The sequence below is a fragment of the Varanus komodoensis genome, unplaced genomic scaffold, assembly GCF_004798865.1.
Source record: "Varanus komodoensis strain SLA01 unplaced genomic scaffold, ASM479886v1 scaffold1, whole genome shotgun sequence".
Taxonomy (NCBI): domain Eukaryota; kingdom Metazoa; phylum Chordata; class Lepidosauria; order Squamata; family Varanidae; genus Varanus; species Varanus komodoensis.
Window position 1 is genome coordinate 90622896 of NW_025335268.1, and position 21405 is coordinate 90644300.

General features: G+C 44.1%; 1 protein-coding gene across 1 annotated transcript in view; it reads left to right on the top strand.

Annotated features, from left to right (window-relative positions):
• The window catches only part of DGKG (diacylglycerol kinase gamma), a 143943-nt gene extending 136406 nt beyond the window's left edge, over positions 1-7537 (top strand). The window contains exon 27 of the mRNA XM_044434569.1: positions 4257-7537. Within this exon, the coding sequence (XP_044290504.1) occupies positions 4257-4355 (99 nt within the window). The 3' untranslated portion in view covers positions 4356-7537. The remainder of the gene's footprint in view (positions 1-4256) is intronic.
• Positions 7538-21405: the final 13868 nt, after the last annotated feature.

The following is a 21405-nucleotide window of genomic DNA, read 5'->3' on the forward strand; positions in this document are numbered from 1 at the left end:
GCTCCCCTGCAAAGGGAAACAGATGAAGTTTTGGCATCCTAGCAAAAGGTTCTCTTCGAGTGGTTGTGGAAGGGGATCATCTCCTTCTTCCCTACTGCTCATATACTGAGGACAAATCCTGAATTACAGGATCCCCAAAACTGAAAAGAAAAAGAAAAAGCAAACTGATGCTGTCCAATACTGGTTTCTCTTCAATCTGCAGGAGAGAAAAAGCAGAATTCTTTTCAAGAGTTACATTTGCATTGGGTTAACCTAAGCATCAAGGGATCCCCAACCTTTTCGGATCTGTGAGCACATTTGTGAATTTGAGAAACTGCCAGGGACACCGGTACAAAATGGCTCTTGCAGAGGATGTGGCTAGTCACATAATGGCTGCCATGGTGGCCTGGCAAAAAAATGGAGGTGGGAAAAAAATAGCAAGGCTAGAGGCTGGCAGGGAGGTGTACATAGCATGGCAAGGGATGGAGGGATGAGAAAAAGTGAGGCTGGAAGCTTATGTGGAAAGAAACAGTGGGGTAAATGAGTGGGGGAGAAAGAACAAGGCTGGAGGTTAGGCAGGCAAAAGGAGAAAGGAGGGAGGGGAGGGGAGGGAAGGAGAAGGAGCAAGGAAAAGAATTGTGTGGGGAGAAATTACAAGCGTATGCATAACTGCTCAGAAGTTGCATTTGCATATATGGACATTTCATATGTATTCATTTCTATGGTTATGTATACAAATCCATATATATATGGAGAGAGAGAGAGAGAGAAAGATGGGCATTTAAAATAAGTTCTGTTGCTTTAAAAAAGAAGAAATGGTTTGAGTACAGATGGAGAAAAACTCCTAGTGGATGCAATTCAGCCCAGGAATGTTCTTATACTGAGGTATAGCTGGAGGCAGTAAGAACAGATACACCTAGCTGCTTCTGTGCAGGCCTCCCTTTGCTATCCAGTGAAATCCTGAAGGATCATCTGGGGCCTACCGCATTCTGGCCCCAGGAACATCTTAGACCCATCTGAAGCCCACTGTAATATATTTGGTAGGCACTTCCACTTTTGCATCTGCCAGGACTTGGAGTCTGGTGTTACAGCAGTTGAATCTGGCGAGATACCCAAAGGACAGCCTGATCAAGTTTTCTTGGATGAGTTCCAGTTAGTACAGCTTGAGGATGTTGACAAGGTGCCTGGTCAGGTTCATGCAACCACATCTGTACTGGAACCTTGCCCCTCTTGGCTTATAAAAGCTAACAGAGAGAGAACGGCTGTCTGGGCTAGGAAGGTGATCAATGCCTCTTTACAAGAAGGAATGGCCCCACTCTACCTGAAACAGGCAGTGGCAAGGCCATTCCTGAAGACATTCTCACTGGAACCAGCAGATCCCAATTGTTTTAGGCCAGTGGCTAATATCACTTTCCTGGGAAAGGTTATTGAACTGGTGATGGCATGGGACAAGGTTCCAGGTTCCCTCGAATGAGACAGAATATTCAAATCCACTTCAGTGGCAGTTCAAGCCATGTTTTGGCAGAAAAACAGCCATGGTCACCCTTTATGATGATCTATGCCAGGAGAGGGAGAGGGGAGTTTGATTCTCTTAATACACCTGGATCTCTCCGTGACTTCAATACCATTATATCTTTCTGGGGCAGTTGTCTGGGTTGGAAGTGGGAGCTATGTTGTTGCATTGGTTGCATTCTTATTTGGATGATCAGTTCAAGAAGCTGATGCTTTTGGGAGATACTGCTCCACCTCTTGGATTCTTCAATGTGGAATTCCCACAGGATTAGTCATGCCTCAGGCAGTTTCATCTATATGAAACTGCTGAGTGGGGTCATCCAGAGTTCTGGAGTGCATTCTATCACTCCTTTTCATCTTCAATAAAGCTGTGGATGTGCTAAACTGACTGTGACAAAGGAATGGATCAGAGCTGATGAACTGAACCTCAATCTGGACAAGACTAAGATGCTATTAGTGAGTGATTTTTCTGACCTGGCAGAGGAATTTCAACCTGTTCTGAATGGGGTCACACTCCCTTTGAAGGAGCAAGTTTGTAGATTTGGAGTCCTCCTTGAGCCATCTTTGTCACTTGAGGCTCAGGTGTCCTCTGTGGCTCAGGATACTTTCTACCAGCTACAGCTGGTGGCCCAGCTATGAAAATATCTGTTCTGGTAATTTAGACTACTGTAGTGCACTCTACACTGGGCTGCCCTTGAAGACTGCTCAGAAATAGCAGTTTGTGCAAAATATGACCGCTAGATGAATAACTGGCATCAGAAAGTCTGAACATATAACACCAATTCTGGCTTACTTGCATTAGCTGCCTGTATGTTCCTGAGCTCAATTCAAGGTGCTGGCTTTAACCTATAAAGCCTACACAGCTTGAAACCACAACCCTTGATGGAATGCCTCTCCCAAATGCATCCTCCCTGGGCACTATGGACAAGATCTAGGGCCTGCCTCTGAATGCCACCTCCAAAAGAGTCTCAATTAGTAACAAAAAGGAAGGCCTTCTCAGTGGTGGTCCCCCAATTCTGAGACAAGCTCCCCACTGAGGCCCATTGGGCATCAGCTTTACCATCTTTTCAACATCAAGTTAAAATTGCCTTCTATGACAATTGATCAGCATTTAATCAACCCTAAATCAGCTGCCTAACAAATCTTACATCTTAATTTGCCTGTTGCAATAGTAATTGCAGTCATTAAATTCAGTTTTAAATCTGGTTTTAAAATTTTGTAGTAATTTTTTACACTGTGTTACTGTTATTTGTATCTTTTTGTTGTGTTCTTATATTTTATGTGCTTCTGTAAACTGCCCAGAAAATTTAGCTATAGAAATAAACTAGGTGGTGTTGGTGGCAGGGACTCCTACTGCAAATCACTGCCTCTTTTCAGTCTGGGTCTATGTGGGTGATGGGCTTGATCTCTCAGGCGTGGCACATTTGTTATCCTCTCTTTCATTTTGTCACTCCAGTGCAGCTGACTGGATTTGTGGCTTTCTCTTTGACTCCACAGAGCACAGCACACAGTAAGGATATCTTCCCCCAGTGTAGCATCCTCCAGGTATATATGATTACATTTCCCATCATCTACATCCACCATTGCCCATCCTGGTGGTGAATGCTGGGAACTGTAGTCCAACATGCCTGCTTGGGGAAGGCTGCAGTTGGGTGACCCGATCCAGCAAAGGGGAATGATCCCATCCCATGAGTGGCTATGTAAAGAGGGAATTCCAACAAATGCAATATTTTTCTTCTGCAAGCAGGTGGCTAGGGTGAAAGCATTTGCTCCCCATAGTGATACAGGGTAGAGGAGCCTTATCCTCATTATGTATTTAGTCGTCATAATAATCTGGCATGAATGGATGTTGGAGATGAAAGGAGATATAAGCAGAGGGTCCTCTAACGGACTTGGGTAGCAGAACACTCCTACTGTCCTTGGTGTAGGGGCTGTGTGAAATTTTGCAATCCTGATGCAAGGAGGAATGGTTGAAAGAGCAGAGTATGTGTAGCCTACAGAAGAGCAGCTTAAGGGCAGACATGATAGCAATCTTCAAATATCTGAAAGGCTGCCACGCAGAAGATGGAGCAGACTTGTTCTCTCCTGCTCCAGAGGGCAGTGAGTGGAAGATGCAACACATTTTAGCTAAATATGAAGAGAAACTTTATACTGGTATATCTGACAGAGGAAGAGAGATCTTCAAGAGGAAATGGACTTTTCTTTACTATTTAAGCAAAAGCAGGACAGCCATTTGCCAGGGTTGCTGTAGTTACAGGCTGGTGTGGTGCTAGGCACTGAAAAAGTTGAGGACAAAAAATGCACAGGTCTACATATGCTAATTTACTTATGCTCTAATCTCATTCTCTCTCTCTCTCACGCGCGTGTGTGTGTGTTTAAAGGAGCCTGTCCCCCAAAAACACCCCAGTGTATTAAAAGGGGATATATGGACAGTGGAGAGGAGCGACTGGGGGAGAGTGTAAGAGAACCCTCAGAATGATTTAAAGAGGGTCAAAAAGAAAGAAAGCACATGTGGGCAAAAAGTCAGCTAATTGAAGTGGATCAGGTGCAACAGAGATAATCAGGGCTTCTGTAATTTGCACCAGCAAGTACAGGGTGATGGAGGCAAATGGCCCCCCAGAAATTCAGGGCTACTATGGTCTGCCTGCTTGCATTGCCTCCGGTTACATCCTGCATTGTAGCTTCTGCATTGTATGGGAGCTGGGTGGCTGTGGACTAGATAAGTTCCCCTTCCAACTCTAAAAATCTGTGACTTCTGCTTTCAGATAAAAATTACCCACAAAAGCCAAGTGCCAATGTTGCTAGGACCTCCCCAAAAGAGCAGCTTCTTCTTCCTGAGGAGGAGGCACCGAACTCGAGACTAAGCAAAGAACAATCTTCAGAAGCAGCAGCCCTCCATTCCAGTTGCAACCACACAGAGGAAAAGCCTATGGAAAAGAAACCTTCATCCCTTCAGATTTCCTGGCTTTTGAATCTGCTTCGGAAACATCAGTCTGGAGGCAGCATTATGAACTCTTAGTGGAAAATAACAGGGTTGGCATTCGACAGTTGAACTGAAATAGCGGTGTGGGTTTGTATATACATGCACACATAGCCACATTCTCTAAATATCACTGGAAGGGAAAACACTAACATTGATGGTTCAGGAGGATTTTTCTCCCCTACAGTGCCACAGTCCAAGGAGAGGAAACTCAACTGCTCTGGCTGGCCTGTGGTGAAAGCTGGGACTCTTCTGAAGAGAGCTGTTCTGAGCAACCATGAATTACACACCCCTGTCAGAAAGCAAACAGACATGAAAACAGCATGTCTGACGTAGCACCTGCAGATGCAATGTGGGAGCGCTTCCATTTCATTCAGACTCTCCAGAACCCACAAACTTGCTGTTGAAGCCCCAAACTTGGCTAAAAACCAAGCTTTGCTTATTTATTTATTTTTAAAAGGATGTCAGAAGACATTTGGCATCCCTCTGTACTGCACTTGTGGTCACCAAATCCTACACTTTATTAGAAACGGTATTTATTTATTTTTCTTAGTTTAGCAAACATGGGAGAGATGAGAAGGGAAAGGAGGTGCACATTATTTTTTCAGCTCTTACAGTAACAATGTCATTTGCTAGCTTTGTTCGTGTGAGTGTGAGAGAGAGAGTAGAAACAGAAGGAGCTAGCTAGCTATGCATTCCATTTTGAAAGCATATGAATGCAGAAAGCAATTGTTGCCAAGAGGAAGCCAGAAAGAGTGAGGTCAACAGTAAAAGACGAGAGTCTCTATTAGACAACTCAGGGTATTTTACACGTATGGATAACTAGTCACAGTTTGGTATGATGACAGCCTCAGTAAATCTGGGGGTACTTACAGCTTCGATATAGACCTCTCTGTTAATATTTTTGTATTCTTGTTTCACTTCCAGACGGTTTTTCTTCCATTCAGTCCAAACAGATTTAGCACATGAAGAACGTTACAAATTTTCCCCTAGCAGCTTTAGTTATGAGAGAGCTCTTCTGAACTCTCTCATCATGGGACTGGTTTAGTCCAGTGGCAAATAATGTGAGTAAATAAAGCAACATGTCTTGAAAACATGTCAAGAATTTAATACAAAACAAAATGCTAATTCTATGGCAGGTGTTTGGATGCCATTAAAGGCCAACTTTGTTTCATCATGGAATTTAATCAAACTCTGAGGTCAAACTCAAGAGTTATTTTTTCATGCATTTGTTTCTATAGGAGGAGCATAGAGAACTCTAAGACTACAATCCTATACAAACTTACCTGGGAGTAAGTCCCACTGATTTCAATAGGATGTAATGCTGAGTGCTTACATTGGACTGCAGTGCACAGAACACATGGATGCAAGAGATTAAAATGGCCATAGTTTAGAAAGCAAATGAATAGCTAGTTTACCTCCTATGCTTTCATTCTTTATCTCTTTCTTAACTGCATAGATCATCAGTCAAATTTTGAATTGGCCAACAGTAGAATGTGGCAGGCAATGCCATTCCAGATCATGTTGTGTTTAGCTCAGCAGTATCCCACATGCCATCTTGGTATGATCACCGTTTTTTGTTCAAGAGAGGCTGGGAGGTGGAATTAATGAACAGCTTGAATCGCTTGTAACAGGACTATTCTTCAAAACAGATTAATCATTGGCAAATGGGCCTACAAAAAAGGATGTTTATTACATCACCCAAGGAAATGAGTCTGAGCCAAGAAGGTGTTCTTAGTGAAAGCCGCTTCTGTATGATTTCCAGATCGTATTTGGGGGTTCTGCCACCTGGCTTAATGCTGTTCAAGGTTGCTAAGTGTACCTCACTCACCTTTAACCACAGAAGATAAGGCAGTGCTTGTTGACTTTCCTTGCTGGGCGACAAGGCAGCATTCAAGGCTCTTTTCTGCATGTCCAGCACAAAGGAATGCACTCTCTGAGCTATTCTTTATATGTCTGGAAAAAGCTAGTGGCAGAAATCCATCTACTACGCCTATTTATTTAACTGTTTAAATAAGGAGGAAGGATGTTCTCAGTTAATGTAATTCTTTCTACAAGCAGTTGTCTGGCTTCATCCAGAACAGACTTCCCCCACTGGTGCCTTCTGGGTGTGTTAGACTGCAACCCCCTTCATTGTGAGGATGATGGGAGTTGCAGTCCAATACATCTGGAGCACACTGTTTTGGGGAAGGCTTCACCTAGAAAGGACTACATCTAGCACTCTGAATAAGCCAGGATATCATATGGAGACCTTGTTATCCCTCACAACAGTACTGTCTTTTTCACAGAGGTTATTGTGATCTACACAGTGCTGGAGCACTGCTCTTTTCAAATCTGATGGTTGTGCAAGAGGCGCAGTTGGAACAAACTGTGATAATGAGTGTGCAGGTTGGTCCTTAGACTTGGAAATCTGTGGGATTTTCCCCAAACAGGTAAATGTTGGTCTCATGGTTCCAGGGGTATTTGAGCCCTGTTTACTGCATTGCTTGTATGGGGACTACAGACAGCAGCTCTCACAGCGAGACTATTTATATCCCACAGACCATGTGCTACTTATTATGTGGGGCAGAATATCGCCTGTTGGCTATCAGCTTCACTATCCTGTCTATTTGCCCTCCATTGTTTCCTCCTGTCTCTCCCGGCATCTTTGTTTCTAAATGATCTTTGTCTCTTGTCTTCGCTTTTTTCCCCTTCTTATTTTCCATGTTGGTTCTTAACCACAATGACCAAAATAGCCATGATGCAAAACCAGCATATATTCCTTTCTCATATACATACACACAAACACACACATGTATAGTCATTGATATTTTTCTCTGGTTTTGGATTGGTCTAATGGATACACAGTAAAGGACAAATAAGAAGAAAGTCTCCAGAAGACCCTGCTTATGGGTTGCCAAGTAGAAAAATAGCACAATGGGAAGTAGCATCCTTCTGAGGGTTTTAACACAGTTGCTGCCATCTCTTAGCCCAGTCTATCAACTTGAAATACTAAAAACTTTAGAATAATAGAATATACATTTACGGAAGTTTACGTGGACAATTACAGATGGGAACATACTAATGGAGAATTAGAGCCAATGGGCCAAGGTTTGGCCTTTCTGTAGTGTGAGGCTGGCCACCTGAGTGCAAAAGAGGGCAAGGCTTCTGTACCTTGAATAGTCAAATAAGAGGGTATTTCTGCAGATGAACCATTAAAGGTGAGAAGGTCTGCCCTTTTTTGCATTTGGCCATCCTAATTAGTAGCATTTTACTATTAGCTCCATAACATTCCAGAATAAGAGTTATTAGAATCCAAATAGTTAGTCACTACCATCATGAACAATATGGCAACCAGACTAGAAGTTTCTTTAACAGAACCATAGCATCATGAATTGGCATCCAAGATGTCACAGAAAGGGCTAGAAAATTCCTAGGGAGCAGCATAGAACTGTGACATTGTTGATGAGGTGTGTTTGGACATAAGCCCAACTGAAATCAGTAGCACTTGCTTGCAAGTAAGCATACACGGGATTGCAGGTCGCAGTCCACTCCTAAATATATTCACTCAGATTCAGTGACAGTCACTTGCAGGTAAACAGTTAAGGCCGGGCCACTTTGGAATAGAATGTTAACCAAGGTAAAGAGCTAGATGGCTAAATTAAAAAAAAAGTTATCAAATGCTGATGAGACTAGAGAAAGGTTGGAGAAATTAATCAGGAAATGCGTATAGAAGTAACCCAATGGTTTGTGCTGCAAAGATCCCCTTTAACAGTTAAAGAAGGAAAATTGCTAGAATCAGACACTGAGAGGAGAGAAACTCAGACAGCAGATGTGGTTCCAGAGCATCATAGCAGCTCTAAAAACAAAATGATCTGGCCATACTCAGGCTTTCATAATTTCAGTTAATCTTTGCTTCCATCTGGTGCCAAGTATAATTTGGCCAGTTGAAGGCTTTACCCTGTAACATGCACTTTTATTTCTTCATGGCAATAGTGGGGTTTCAGCAGTAAGCAGTAGGAAACAAACATACGCACAAGTGAACAATACAATATGAAATAGCAAGGCCATGTAATAGACTAAAGTGGGGAATTGATTAGCTTTTATCAACAGAACAATCTAGTGTCAGTTTTGAAAGCATGTTAGTGAATAGAGCAATTTTAGTAAGCAAGACATTCTCCTACTCATTCCCATAGCAGCCCTCTGAAACTGCCTATTATTCCCTTTTTTAGATAGGATGTTGATGATGAAACGTAAGACCAGTGACTCAACAGCTAACCTGAATTTGGACTGCAAGTTCACCACTCTGTCCCTGAGACCTCTTAGCTTTCGCAAGTTCAAATGAGTGCGTGTAACCTCATCTGTGTCCACTATTTTATGGAATTGTTTAAGAATTCTGGCTTGTGTAACAATCAGGTAAGATTGTTCAGAAAATTTTACTTGCAAATTTAAACCTGGTGAGTTCAAATTTTATGCACTCTCCAATAAAAGGTCCTCCATAAATTGACTGGCAGGTGAATGTGTGCAAGGCTACAACCTTCATTTAGGCAAATGTGTCTTGCTTTGTGCAACACAGGTTTGAGTGCTTAGGGCTAGGGTTACTGGAATCAATGCCAGTGAACCATCATATATCTTTAAACCTCCCAGTGTGGCAGGACTCTGCCCTGCCCTGTGTGAAATGCATGGTAGTACCTTCATCAAATATAGTAGTTGAGGAAAGTGTGGCCCACAGGACTGGGGAAGGCACAAGCAGGAAGCTGTCGCTGCCTTATCTGTCCCATTAGGAGATTTAAACATTTATGAATGTTCTCCAGGTTTGAGCCTGGTTGGCAAAACCTACTTCATTGTGGCAACTCCACCTGCTTCATATAGATGCATTTGATTTCCCTAATTCTTGCTTAGATCTAAGCACACACCTGACAAATTCATAATTTCCTTGTGATTTTGATGCAATGATGCTAATTTAATAGAATCACCATTCATCAACACATAAGTGTTGGTATGAGAAAGGCTGGGACTTGCTCTTGTTTTCATTTTTTTAATTGCACTAGAACTGTTAATTATTTGAGCCTCACTCCAAACAGAGAAGGTTGGAACAACTGTTTGGATAACAAGCAAGGCCTTTTCCTAAATTGCTGTTTCTTGGTTCTGCAAGGGCCCCTGGGCTTTAAAACTGCATGGTAATCAGAAACTGACTGGATCACTCATCCCCAATGTGTTGTGTCCCCCTCCCCAAAAAAAATCTTGGGCCATGCTGGCTGCGGTGATGGCACCTGGAGCCCAACACATCTGGAGGGTGACAAGCTAGGAAAGGACGGATTATATACAGTGGTTTATATTACTACCTCTGTGCTATAAAAGACTATACCTGTTGATTTACTGCCTCTTACTCAGTTGCTAAAGACCCTGAAGTCCTGCCAGGAAAGACAAGCAGCAGCCTATCCTATGCAGGGCCGAAGTGGTTCAGAGAGAAGCAGCACCAGCAGAAGCCTGGTTTGGCTTTTGCCTAGTCAAGAGAGCAACTGATCTGAATTCCAGCTGTGGGATTTTTATTCCAGGTGATGACTCATTAGGCCAGGCTTGATCTCCAGCCCAGGGAAAATATACAGGCTGGCAGCCAGACAAAGCAGCATTTATCAGTGAATGTTGCAAATGCCTTCAGCATATGGCCAGTGCCCAATTCATGTGGAGCTCTTCTGGAACCATCAAAGGTAGGCCTGGGGGTGGGGAAGCTGCACTGGCTTCTCCAAAGGGATGACCATCATGTTTTATTTCATGTGGCTGGCAATTTGTTCACTGAGCACTTTATAGAAAGGAGACCATATTTGGATGATGTGAATAAGTAGAGCTCTGTTGACTCTCTTGCATTTACATCAGTACAGAATTTTGGCCATGAAATTTGGAGGCTGTAGGACCAGGAAAATAAAGACAGTTTCAAGAAGCAGTGTTGTAATAATAGTTCCACAGAATCATGGAAACATCCTGTATCTTCTATACCAAGCCTGCTCTTTGCTTTCTCATATTCTGTTGAGAGTAGAATATGAGAAATTGATCATTCTTTTGTTTCACCTTCCCGGAATCATTTGCATCCACAGTTGTTTCTCCTCTTCTGGTCTTCCTTTCCCTCAAAGCTCTGATGTGCATGTTGGAATATTGCCTTGCCCTAGCTAGATTCATGTGAACTTAGTTTGACAAGTGCTTATCCAGAACAGAAAATGCTGGTAAAATCTGTCACACATGTGTTGGGGCTTTTCATCTCTTGTCTCTTTAGTTGGCAGTTCCTTTATCTTTTTTTTACAAGTCCTCATCTTGTAAAATGCTGGTGATGCACTCCTTAGAGCTGCTGAGCAGCGATGCTAAACTGTCATGCCCTGCTTCTGCATGAGACAGTTCAAGAACCTCCTCTTGGCTTCTGTGGAATTGCTATACAGTGAAATAATTTCATTCAAAAGAAATGCAGTTCTTTCAAAGGCTGGTGCTATGTCAGGCCAGGGGCCAGCTTACATTTAGCATTCATTAGCTCTGAATTCTACTGATCTTTGCATATATGAAGCATGAGCCACTGCAGTTTAATCTCCACAGACAGAACTTTGCATCTTCCAGGCTCAGCTCAAACTCAACGTTTTCCAGAGAAGACATTTCACATATTTAGCCAAGTCACCACGTGCTGGGTAATCTCATGATGAGAAATTACATGGTATGCATGCATCAGTGAATCAGTCTGTATAAATTCAGGCCATTCCTCCGATGTTGTGGGAAGGTGATATTCATCTCTCTCATAGGAATGTTCAGCTCCCAGGAGTCCACCCATCACCCACAACACTTAGATTCAGAAATCTTCACTGTTACAACCCATGTGGACTAGAAACATAGGCAGCTGCTTATATTGGCCATTGATCCATCAGACCCAGGAGTATCTGTACTGACGGGCAGCAGCTCTCCGGGATTTTACACATGAGTCTGTCTTAGCCCTGCCAGGGATTGAACCAAGGATCTTTTGCATGCAACCCATGGGCTCTACCCCTCAGCTACAGCCCCTCCCCTGAAAGCACCTCAAGTCTTGCAGTAACCATTCTCATGGCATAGTGGACGGGGTTTCTCGGCCCCCAATGGGTTCTTGCTCAGAAATCTTCTAGAGAAATAAGCCAAGAGTCTCACAATAGATGTTTAATATATGAATCCAGCAAATACAAACAAAACTCTAGATGGCAAAACTGATATGCACAAAAGGTGCCTGTGGCAGAAGCGGCTAAGCTAAACTGCACTTCAGTAGCATCTCACTAACCATTTCTTAAGGGCAGCCAGAGAAAGAATGAGATATGTAAACTGGCAAAATGAGCATCTCTCCATCTAGGCTGTAATGAACGCACACTTCCCTCCCATGTATCATGTGAATTCAGGCAATCAGAGTAACCTTGTTCTGTCACCACGACATGTACTGTATGACCTTTCTGAGCATGGACTGCTCTTCCCCCTTTCCCATGGATCTTGCTGTAGTTCCCTGCATGGAATTGTGTGATTTCGTAATGTAGCCCATGTTTATATGTAAATCCCAACTGATGTGGTTTTACATCCAATAAAATGACAATGAAGCAGTAGCTGGCTCTGGGCTGATTTTGGAGGAATCGGCGGACCAATAGGAGCAGTATCTGTGCCACTTTCCAGTGCACAAAGATACTGTGTTCCACTCTGATGTGTGTGAATGTGAGTGCTTCATGTTTGTACAGCAGGACTTTCCTCCAAGGCATCTTGAGAAGAGAATGGGCAGGCCTTGACTTACAAAACACAGGCACTTATCTTGCCTTTCAGCTTCCCTGTCCCTTCTGTATTTACCTGATGGGATTCAGTGTCTATATTCATGGTTAGCACAGATGCAGTGGCAGTACCAAGCAGAGCTTGCAAGACTGGAGACATCTTCTCCAAAAGCGACTGGGACCCTAGCTAGAAAACAGCACTGTCAGCACAGAGCAAATACCTCAGTCCTAGATACAAAACAAACAAAAAAGCCATCTCACTGATCTCTCAGTAATGTGCTTCATGTCAGAATGCAACAATTCTTTGGATTAGTTCTGTCAAGGGACTTTCCAGTTCATCTGTATAAACTTTTAGGATTACCTAGCAACTTATTGGCAGCCATGCAATATAGAGAGAGCTAGGCTGTAGGTTTTTAATGCAGCCTCACTAAGTTGCCATGAGGCTGAAATTTAGGAAGAGGCTTCTACAAATGAGAAAGATTAGAGATAGCAATGGGATTTGAATGATGGGGATGCAAACCTATGCAAGTTTAGGCAGAAAAAAACACCCCACAGGTTGTGGGATTCCTTCTGACTAAACATACATCGGATTGTACCTTAAGCCCTGATGGCTAACTCTCTATGGCTTGAGGCTAGATTCTGTATGACAGGAAAGACATACCTGGACACCAGAACAAGCAAAGCACCTGCTGCACAGACCGAAGGTCCATCTGGTCCAGAAATATGAAATTTTGACTCTGTCAGGTCCTGACCAGTCTGGCTATTGTTCAGGGATGACAGAAGTGGTAGTCCAACAAAGTATGGTTCCCCACCTGACTGCAGTCGAGCAACTCGTTTCCAGATGTGGTGAAGCAGAGAGTTCACAAAGCAAGCACGGCATCATAGCCCTTACCGGCTGTATGTTCCCCAGCACCAAGGATTTGAAGGTAAGCTTGGAGGTTACGATTACTTGCTTTACCTCTCCTTCTCGTGCTCTCTATCCACTTTCAAACCACTGCTTTTTATCACCCGCTAGCATATCTTCATTCTTCCTTTTTTCTAAAGCATAACCAAAGCATGAAGCCTAGTCTTGCCCATATGTAAGCACTCTCCCATCCTGCCATTTTCTGTCCGCTGCATGCTATTGTGCAGCAACAACAACAACAACAACAACAACAACAAAAGAACAAAGTATTGGAGTGCCTTAAAGAAAATTGAATTTATTATGGCATAAGCTTTCATAGATGAAAGTGTACTTCATCAGATGCAGGATGAATTACCATACCATAAGATCAGCCATAATTGTGTTGCTATATCTTTAATATGCTACTTGGTTGCAGCAAACAAATAATGCTCTGTGAAAATTGCATAGCAATTATTTCCCTTAAAGCAGCTGCATCATTTTCATTCACTTTTAAGTTTTCATTCATGTTTAAAACTGAAGTTCACCTGAATGCAAAAGGTGGGCATATTGCCATAACTGGGAAGCTTCCAAAACTTCTTTGCCTTGGCCCATCTAAAATGCAATCTTAATCCGTTAAAAAAACAAAACACAAAAAACCACTCTCTTTTACTGTCATTATTCAAAACACGTTTATCAGCATTGTTTCCCATCTCAAAATACAGCCTGTTGCATATTTACCAAGTGAGTACCTATTCCTATTGCAGGACTGAGGCATTGGACAGGCATCAGGTAGGAGATTATCCTTAACCAGGCAATGTCTCAGCATGAATGGGAGGACTTCTACAGCGGGGTAGGCAGCTTGGAGCCTTCTGTGCTTTGGATTTCAAGTCCCTTCAGCTTCAGCCATAATGGGTTTCTTTGCATAACGGTAAGGAGGCATGGAAGCTTGTGGGACATCCAATGGCTAATGCATGCTTGAGAACCCTTTCCGTTGAAGTGAGCAATGGGCAGTCTGGTAGGTAAAGCCACTCTAGTATGCAGGAACCTTTCACTGTTCATGATCCCGGATGTGCAAGGCTTTGGGTTTCTAGTTCTAGTAGCTCCTGGCATCTTATAAGCTAGCCCTTCTATAAGCCATCTTCCTTGGAACTGTGATGGATGAGGACTAATTGGATATGAAGCATCTTGTTCTTCCTGGTCTGAATCTTCTACATCAGGGATACAACAGACCATGGGGAATTTGTCAGAGAAGCAGGGTGCCGTGGAGGTGATAATAAAGGCCTGGGCAGTTGCACTCTGTGCGCCTTTGTTCCACCTGAACACATGTCTTCTCAGGTGATGACAAATCCATTAATTAATGGTGGTGAAGTGCTAGAAGACAGAGCTTCCAACTAGATTCCAACTGTCAAAGCCTCAGAGCATTTGCAAAGAGAATGCTATTTGTTCTGGGCAAAGCAGATGTCCAAAGGAAGGTCCCAGGCTAAATGAGTCCAGCTGCAAAGGCCACACATGTACTCTCTGCATCCCTTTGAATGTTTTGAAGAAAAAGTTCGGTATAAAAGGCTGATATAAGTCATTGTAGCTGGTATAAATCAAAGCTTCTGATTTAAAAATAATCCATGCCTTCCCCCCACCCTGGGAGAACAAAAATAAAAGGTGGCAGCAGGCAGGCTCACTTGTCACCAAAACTAGACAAAAAGCTCCACGTGAAAAGGTATTGTGTTAAATTTAGAGCCTATGGGGTTTTTTTATTTTTGAGAAGGAGCTATATTTAGTCAAATTTTCACTCCCCTCCCTCCAACAGCCTGGGTTTGCAGAGTTTCAGCAGAAAAGTAGAATGTGAAGTGGAAAGGATGACTTCAAACATTTATTCCACCAAATCAGATAATAAACCTGGTTTAGACACTCTGGTACCATGGACTCTGGTATCATTCACGGATGGATGGATGGACAGACACATACCCTGAACATTCCACCAACTGCCCACTTTGCAAGACACCCTGCCAGAATTTTATTCTACTGGCCACTTGCCAGGTAGGTGCAAAACCAGAAGGAACAATCCATTAATCCCAATAGTGCTGTCCATGTGGGGGGCTATATTGTATGCATGTGCACAAAGAAGGCCCAAGGAGTCGATGGTAGTGTGCTGCACTTGCACAGTAATCTAGAGGAATGGCACCAAAAAGCTTCTGACAGATTCAAGAGAACCAGCAGGGCTGCGTTTCCACATACCTATTGCCTAATGCAGGTCATTCACCAAGACCTTGAAAGCAGTCTCAGTCCCAGTCCCTTATTCTAGCTGAACGCTTGATTGAAATGGGCCCAGATAATCAGTACCATCCAGAGGCATCTAGAATTGCAAAGCCATAAGCAAGACTTTCCTCCTTTGAGCTAAGGTAGATAGGGGCACTTACATGTGCATGCACACACACAGGCGCACACACTGAAGCTGAAGACAAGACCTAGCAAGGAATAAGTGGAAGATGCTGGGGGCATAGATAGGTTGTGCAGCCCCTGTACAGTGCATTAAGCTCTGTGTTTGGGACAGTAACCCAACACGGTAGTTTGGTGCAGCATCATGAAAAGCATGAGATTAAAAGATAACTATATCAAGAAAAGGACTCTCAGTCTCTTACCTGGACTGAACTAGTACGGACAACTGTGCTTCTCTGCAGTCCTGTGACTTGAGGTTTCTTACGCTTTATTCAGAGTTAGTTGTGTGTTCCACCCTGAGAACAGAAATCAAGACACTAGCTACTAGTGTTCTCACCCTTCCTGCCGCTAGGGGAGTATGTTTTTTGTAGACAAGGAAGAAAGAATAGCTACTAGTGACAACATCCATCATATGATGTATCAAAAGATACACAGCATGGAGAACAACATACCACATTCATGCTCCTCCTTTTTGTACCCCCGCCCTCCAGTCGATGCCGTGCGGCCAAATTTCAGCATTCTTCCATGGCCATCAAAAACCCGAATTGTTTGCTTTAATACAAGAATGGCAGGAAATGTGTACCCTCTTTTAATACAAAATTTGGGCTCCTGGGAGCATGATTTTGCATTAATATCAATGCACCTTGTTTTTAAGTGAAAACAGGGTGTTTTTCTTGCTGTCAAAGTTAAGTGGCAATTTAAGGGTGACAGCAGGAGTTTGTGGCCCTGTTGGATCCTGCTGAGTGGCAACAGGTACCTAGACCCTCTGACATGGTTAGCCAAATCCAGACTTTATCAGATTTCAGTGAAGCCTCATTGAAATCAATAGGGCTTCAATTGTGACTAACTCTAGTTCCACAGTTCCATGCTCTAAGTATGACTGCAGATGGAGTTGACGTTAGGACTAAATTCCACCCTAGAAAACATAAGTAGATGAATTCTTAAGGAAAGGGTTCAGTGAAAGATCAGCCTCAACAGAGAGGGAGGGAGGGAGGGGGGGAAGAGTCCCTTCAGTAAGAAGGTGAAACTTGGCAAGCAGCAGCTCTGCTTCCTCTTGCAACCAGCCGGTCTGTCTGAAAAGGCAACTGACGCCAAAACATGAGTTAGAAGAACTGGCCCAAACCCAACTTTTGCTACACTTTATCTATGCAGTTATCAGTTGAACAATTTATATGAGTGGATGAACAATTCTACTGAATGTGAATTGTGAAGGCTTTATTAGCTGCCAGTGAAATAATCACTATGTGACAGGAATGTGGGTGTGACAACAGACTCTAGTGGAAGGGGTGGATTTGGGAGGGACGTACTCAGCTTCATTTCCATTTTTTCCTGCTGACTTTGTCCACTTTTCCAGTCTCTGGTGGCTGTTTTCTCAGCCCTGCTGCTCATTTGGGCCCTGTGCTTCCTCTTTGCCTTGCCTGCTTGGGGCGAAATCTGCTGCTTCACCCTTCCGTGAGATGAAATGCAGGTCAATGCTATCCCCTTTTCTCTCGCACCCTGTTTTCTTCCCAGCCCTGACCTACCATCCCGATCAGTGGCGTAGTAATACATTTTGAGATGCAGGCACTCATCATGACAGCCACAGGGCCATAGCCCCAAGGAAAGCGAAAAGCCCTGGCAGCTCAGCTGCCCCACAAACCAATTCCAGGGGCTTTTCTCTGCACCAGGAGCAGCTCCTTTGCAAAGCGAATGGGTGTTAATTCCCAATCAAGATCAAACCACTCCACATTATCCTACATCACAGCAAGGAACAGTATATTGTTGCTGGAAAAATATACTCCTGCTATTATGAGGACTGCAGCTAAACTCAGAGGGAAAGGGGAAACCTGAGGAGGATGGTGAGCCCTGCTAATGATTTTTTTTACATGCCAGTTTTGCCATTTTCAGTCTCATGGAAGCCTACATACGAAGGACTCCCTTTGTAGATATTTCTGCCCAGTGTATGGTCACCAGGAAAATGAAGTACGCAGTGTTTGGGCAGACCCAGGATGCACAGTCGCTCTCTCAGGGTGGCCAGACATCATTTTTATAGAGGACTGCCGTCAGTGGCAGATCCTCTCTTTGCTGGGATTCTTCCCTGTAAGGGGGCCAACAACCTCCATGCCTATGTTTATTTGAAAATGAAATGCAACTCTGCAGAACTGCTGCAGGTTTCCTAGGTGGGACTGACAGCTCTGCCTTGCTTTCTGCCTTTGAGAGCACCCTGTCCCAGTGCAGCAGCTTCCCTTTTAAAATCATGCTCAAAAACTTGAAAGGGGTGACAAAACTGCCGGCTCAGGGGTGCACCGGGTGTCTCAGAGTACTTTAAAGAATATTCATGGCATCCTCTCAAGCACAGGCTCTTTGCCTGAGCTCTCCAATTGGAGAAGGCCCCTTCTGTCTGCCAGGGAGGGGGACTTTCGCGCAGCTGAGTTGTTGCCCATGGTGGTACTGCTGGCTGCTTCATTGGCTAAGCCCAGCCAGCCAAACATTAAACTGGAAAAGAGGTAGAAAAAGGAGATGACTGAGTGAGAGTGTGTGATTGAAAGAGTGTGGGTGTGCACTTGCTTGCCTGCCAGTTTTTCCTCTGTTTACTTTGAGAAGCCAGCCCAGCACAATCTGAATGTAAACTTCCTTAATTAGAGTAGAGGGAGGTGGAGGGTTATATAATTTATTAATGGAAGGTTGAATGATGAGGATGATATTTTCTCAATCTCCTTTGCCTTCAATCTGGATTGTGCCACAACTCGCTTTCTCTGTTGTTATATATCCTGGAGAAATTGGGTGTGAGTAGGTGAATACCTTGGTTTATGTGGATATTTTTCTGCAAGTGGGCCAGGTTATCCGATTCTCCTTCCTATCCCTGTGCACACTTGGCACACATAATTTCAAAGACAGTTATTCAGTTTCCTTCTCTCTGAAATAAAGGTTGATGTTGAGATGGGAAAACTGTGCTTAAAAGGAGTGCATTGGCATGGCTGCTGCTTCTCATTACAACATGCAAAATAATAGAGTTTGGATACTCTGAGAACTTGCTGCTGTGTCTGACTACAGACTGCATCAACATCATAAGTTGTTTATCGTTGTTATGCCAATATTGGTGTGTCCAACATCACTGCAGTGTAGTCCAAGGTTGTCATCTAGTCAGCTAGTTAGTTGGCCATAGCATAAGGCTAGTATGCTTTTCTGATATAAAATTACTGACTTCATTTTGCCACACTCCCCATTTTTATAACAGCATTTTTCAGAACCATCTTGTGAGATAGGTTAGGCTGTGAGCAGAGACTGGCCCGGATGACATGAGAAATGGGAATCAATTGCCAGTCCTCCTCAGGCAGCCAAATTCCCTAGGCCAGTGCTGGCTGGGTGGCTCTGTCTGTGAGTCTCTGTGTCCTGAGCAGCAGCTGCACCTGAATGAACTACTCTTTGCTTCTTTCTTAAGTGTGCTTCTTTATATTTTCTCTTTCAGTGCACTGGATGCTGCAAATGGGGAAGCCTGTATTTGTACCCGGGATTTCTGCAATGGAAGAAATACAAAGCTTTGGGGTTATGGAAAAGTGTGGAAGATGATTTCCACTGAAGCGGCCTGTGCAACTTGTTTCGGCATTATCATTGTTCCTTGTTGACTGTGCATGGTGGGAAGCTCACTACCCCGAGACCCATGGTGGCCTCAACCTGAATGCATGGCTCTGAAGAGATCATCATTGGCAGTGGCACAGGTACACCACCCACCCCACTGTAACTCATGATCCCCCGTGGAATGGGAGTTGTTTCTGGAACAAAAGGACGTGTGTCCAAAGGAGATTTTCTATATGACTGTGTGGTTCCCTTCACATGTACAGCCTTAAGATTCATGTGTCTCAGTAATTCCTTTCTGTGGTATAGATTGCTGTCTGTTGGGAATTCACAGACTGGTCACCTCCTGCAACCCCTTGGCTCTGGCTCTGCTGACCTGTGGTCCAACATACACATATTGGCTAACAGCTGCTGATAACCATCCTCTACCTGAGCAGCTGCTCCGGTTTGAAGATACTGAGCCATAAGAACTCTAGTCCACCCACAGTTAGCACCTGGACAGCAGACTGAACAGGTGGACACACAGAGAGGCCACCCAATCACAGGTTTCCACATGGGGGAGATAGGTCCTGAGAGGAGAGGAACACATCTGACAAATTTGGGATAGCATCAACCAGGAAGACCTGCTCCCCTGAAGTGCTTAGCACTCAAACCCAATAACAGGGTTTAATTTGTGCCAGGACTCAGTATGGCTCAGGCCCAGCATCTATTTCCACATCTGGGGAGTTAGCCTAGTAACCTGTGCAAGACACCTACATTGTCCATGAGCAGGTGCAAAGTGCCTCCGGCAGCAGATCTGGGGTGTCATGTATTATTTATTTCTGTATTGCTCTTGTAACTCACCTTTTCCTTCTTACAAAAAACCCAGAGCCGCTTACATGGTCCTCCTCCTTGTATCAATCTAACCCTCACAACAACCCTCTGAGGTAGGTTAGGCAGAGAGTTTGTGACTGATCCGAAAATGTCCAGTGAGCTTCATGGCCCAGTGGGACTAAAACCCAGATTTCCTGAGCCACAGGGCAAACACTCTAACCATGACACCTGACTTTCCTTCATTCAAAGAAGACCAAGGATTCAGATGCAAGACAGATGCTTATTTGTGAGCTATTATATTTCCTTTATCAATGAAAGATTACAGGCAGTCCCTACAAACAAGGGGTGGGGAGAAAGCTTTGTACTTTCCTTGCTTTTTCAGATCCGGCCTGTCTTTTTCTATCAATGAAATGCCCCTGAAAGTTCTTGAGCTGTAGAAAAAATGAAAAAAAATGAAAAGAAGCGCGTTGCCCCGACGATATCCCTTATTGAGATCTGAAAGAGCAGCTTTTGAATGGTAGGACCAGTTCCTGCAAATACAAAGTAGTCCGTGGGGCTTGACCTTATGCTTGTATATTTGCACAGGAATCCTATGCAAGTTAACTCAAAAGTCATCAAAGTTCGGGGAGACTTATACCCAAGTAACTAAGTATGGTGCCTCAGCAGTGCAGCCCGAAGTACCCGTATAAGCCTCATACATCTATTGATTTCATATGGCCGGGTGTCCAGACGGGTGCAAAGGAGAGCAGAACGTCCTCTCTTTACACAACAGTAACGAACAGCCTGGCCGTGTTGCGAGGACCAGATCCAAAGGCCACATGCGGGAAGTAGCCGTCATTTTCTTTCTGCCTTTTATATCATGCAAGAGCCGTAAGATGGCCTGAGCCAGACACTCGTCATTAAGAGCATGCCAGATGTTTGAGGACACTATGCATCCAGTTCAGATGCCAAGATCGAGAACAACCTTCTATGGCGATCCTTCTTCCTCCAAGCTGTCCTGCTTCTTTCTCTTTCTAAGGCAGGGACGGCCGGTGCACAAAGAAGGCTCAGGCTATGGCCCAACAGGTAGGGAGGTAGATCACCCGACAGCCACTTCGTAGCGCAGCTGGAAAAAACAGACTTTGCCGCCGCGAAGCGCGTTCCCTTTAAATCTTTCCCGGAGTCGGCCTCGCCCTCAGAATGCTTTCTTTCTTCCCCCATTCCTTTTCCTTTCCTTCTTTCTTTTTTTTATGAATGAAAACGCTCCTCGAAAAAAAACCCTATGTAAATCAAGGCCTCTTTGATTGGCTATATTTCCCCAGATGGGAGGGGGGCGAAATCTTAGACCGTTCATCGCTGCGAGGGGGCGGACTTCGAATGCACTGCTGGGCAACTGCGACCGTTCTGGACTGGGAGGCGTTGAAACATACGAGCGCCATTGGGTGCCTGGTAGGGTAAACAAGCTAAGATTGACAACCGCTGGCAGGGCTGCGGGCCAATAGACACGAGGCGAGGCGGGCTCTGGAGGCCGCTCGGGG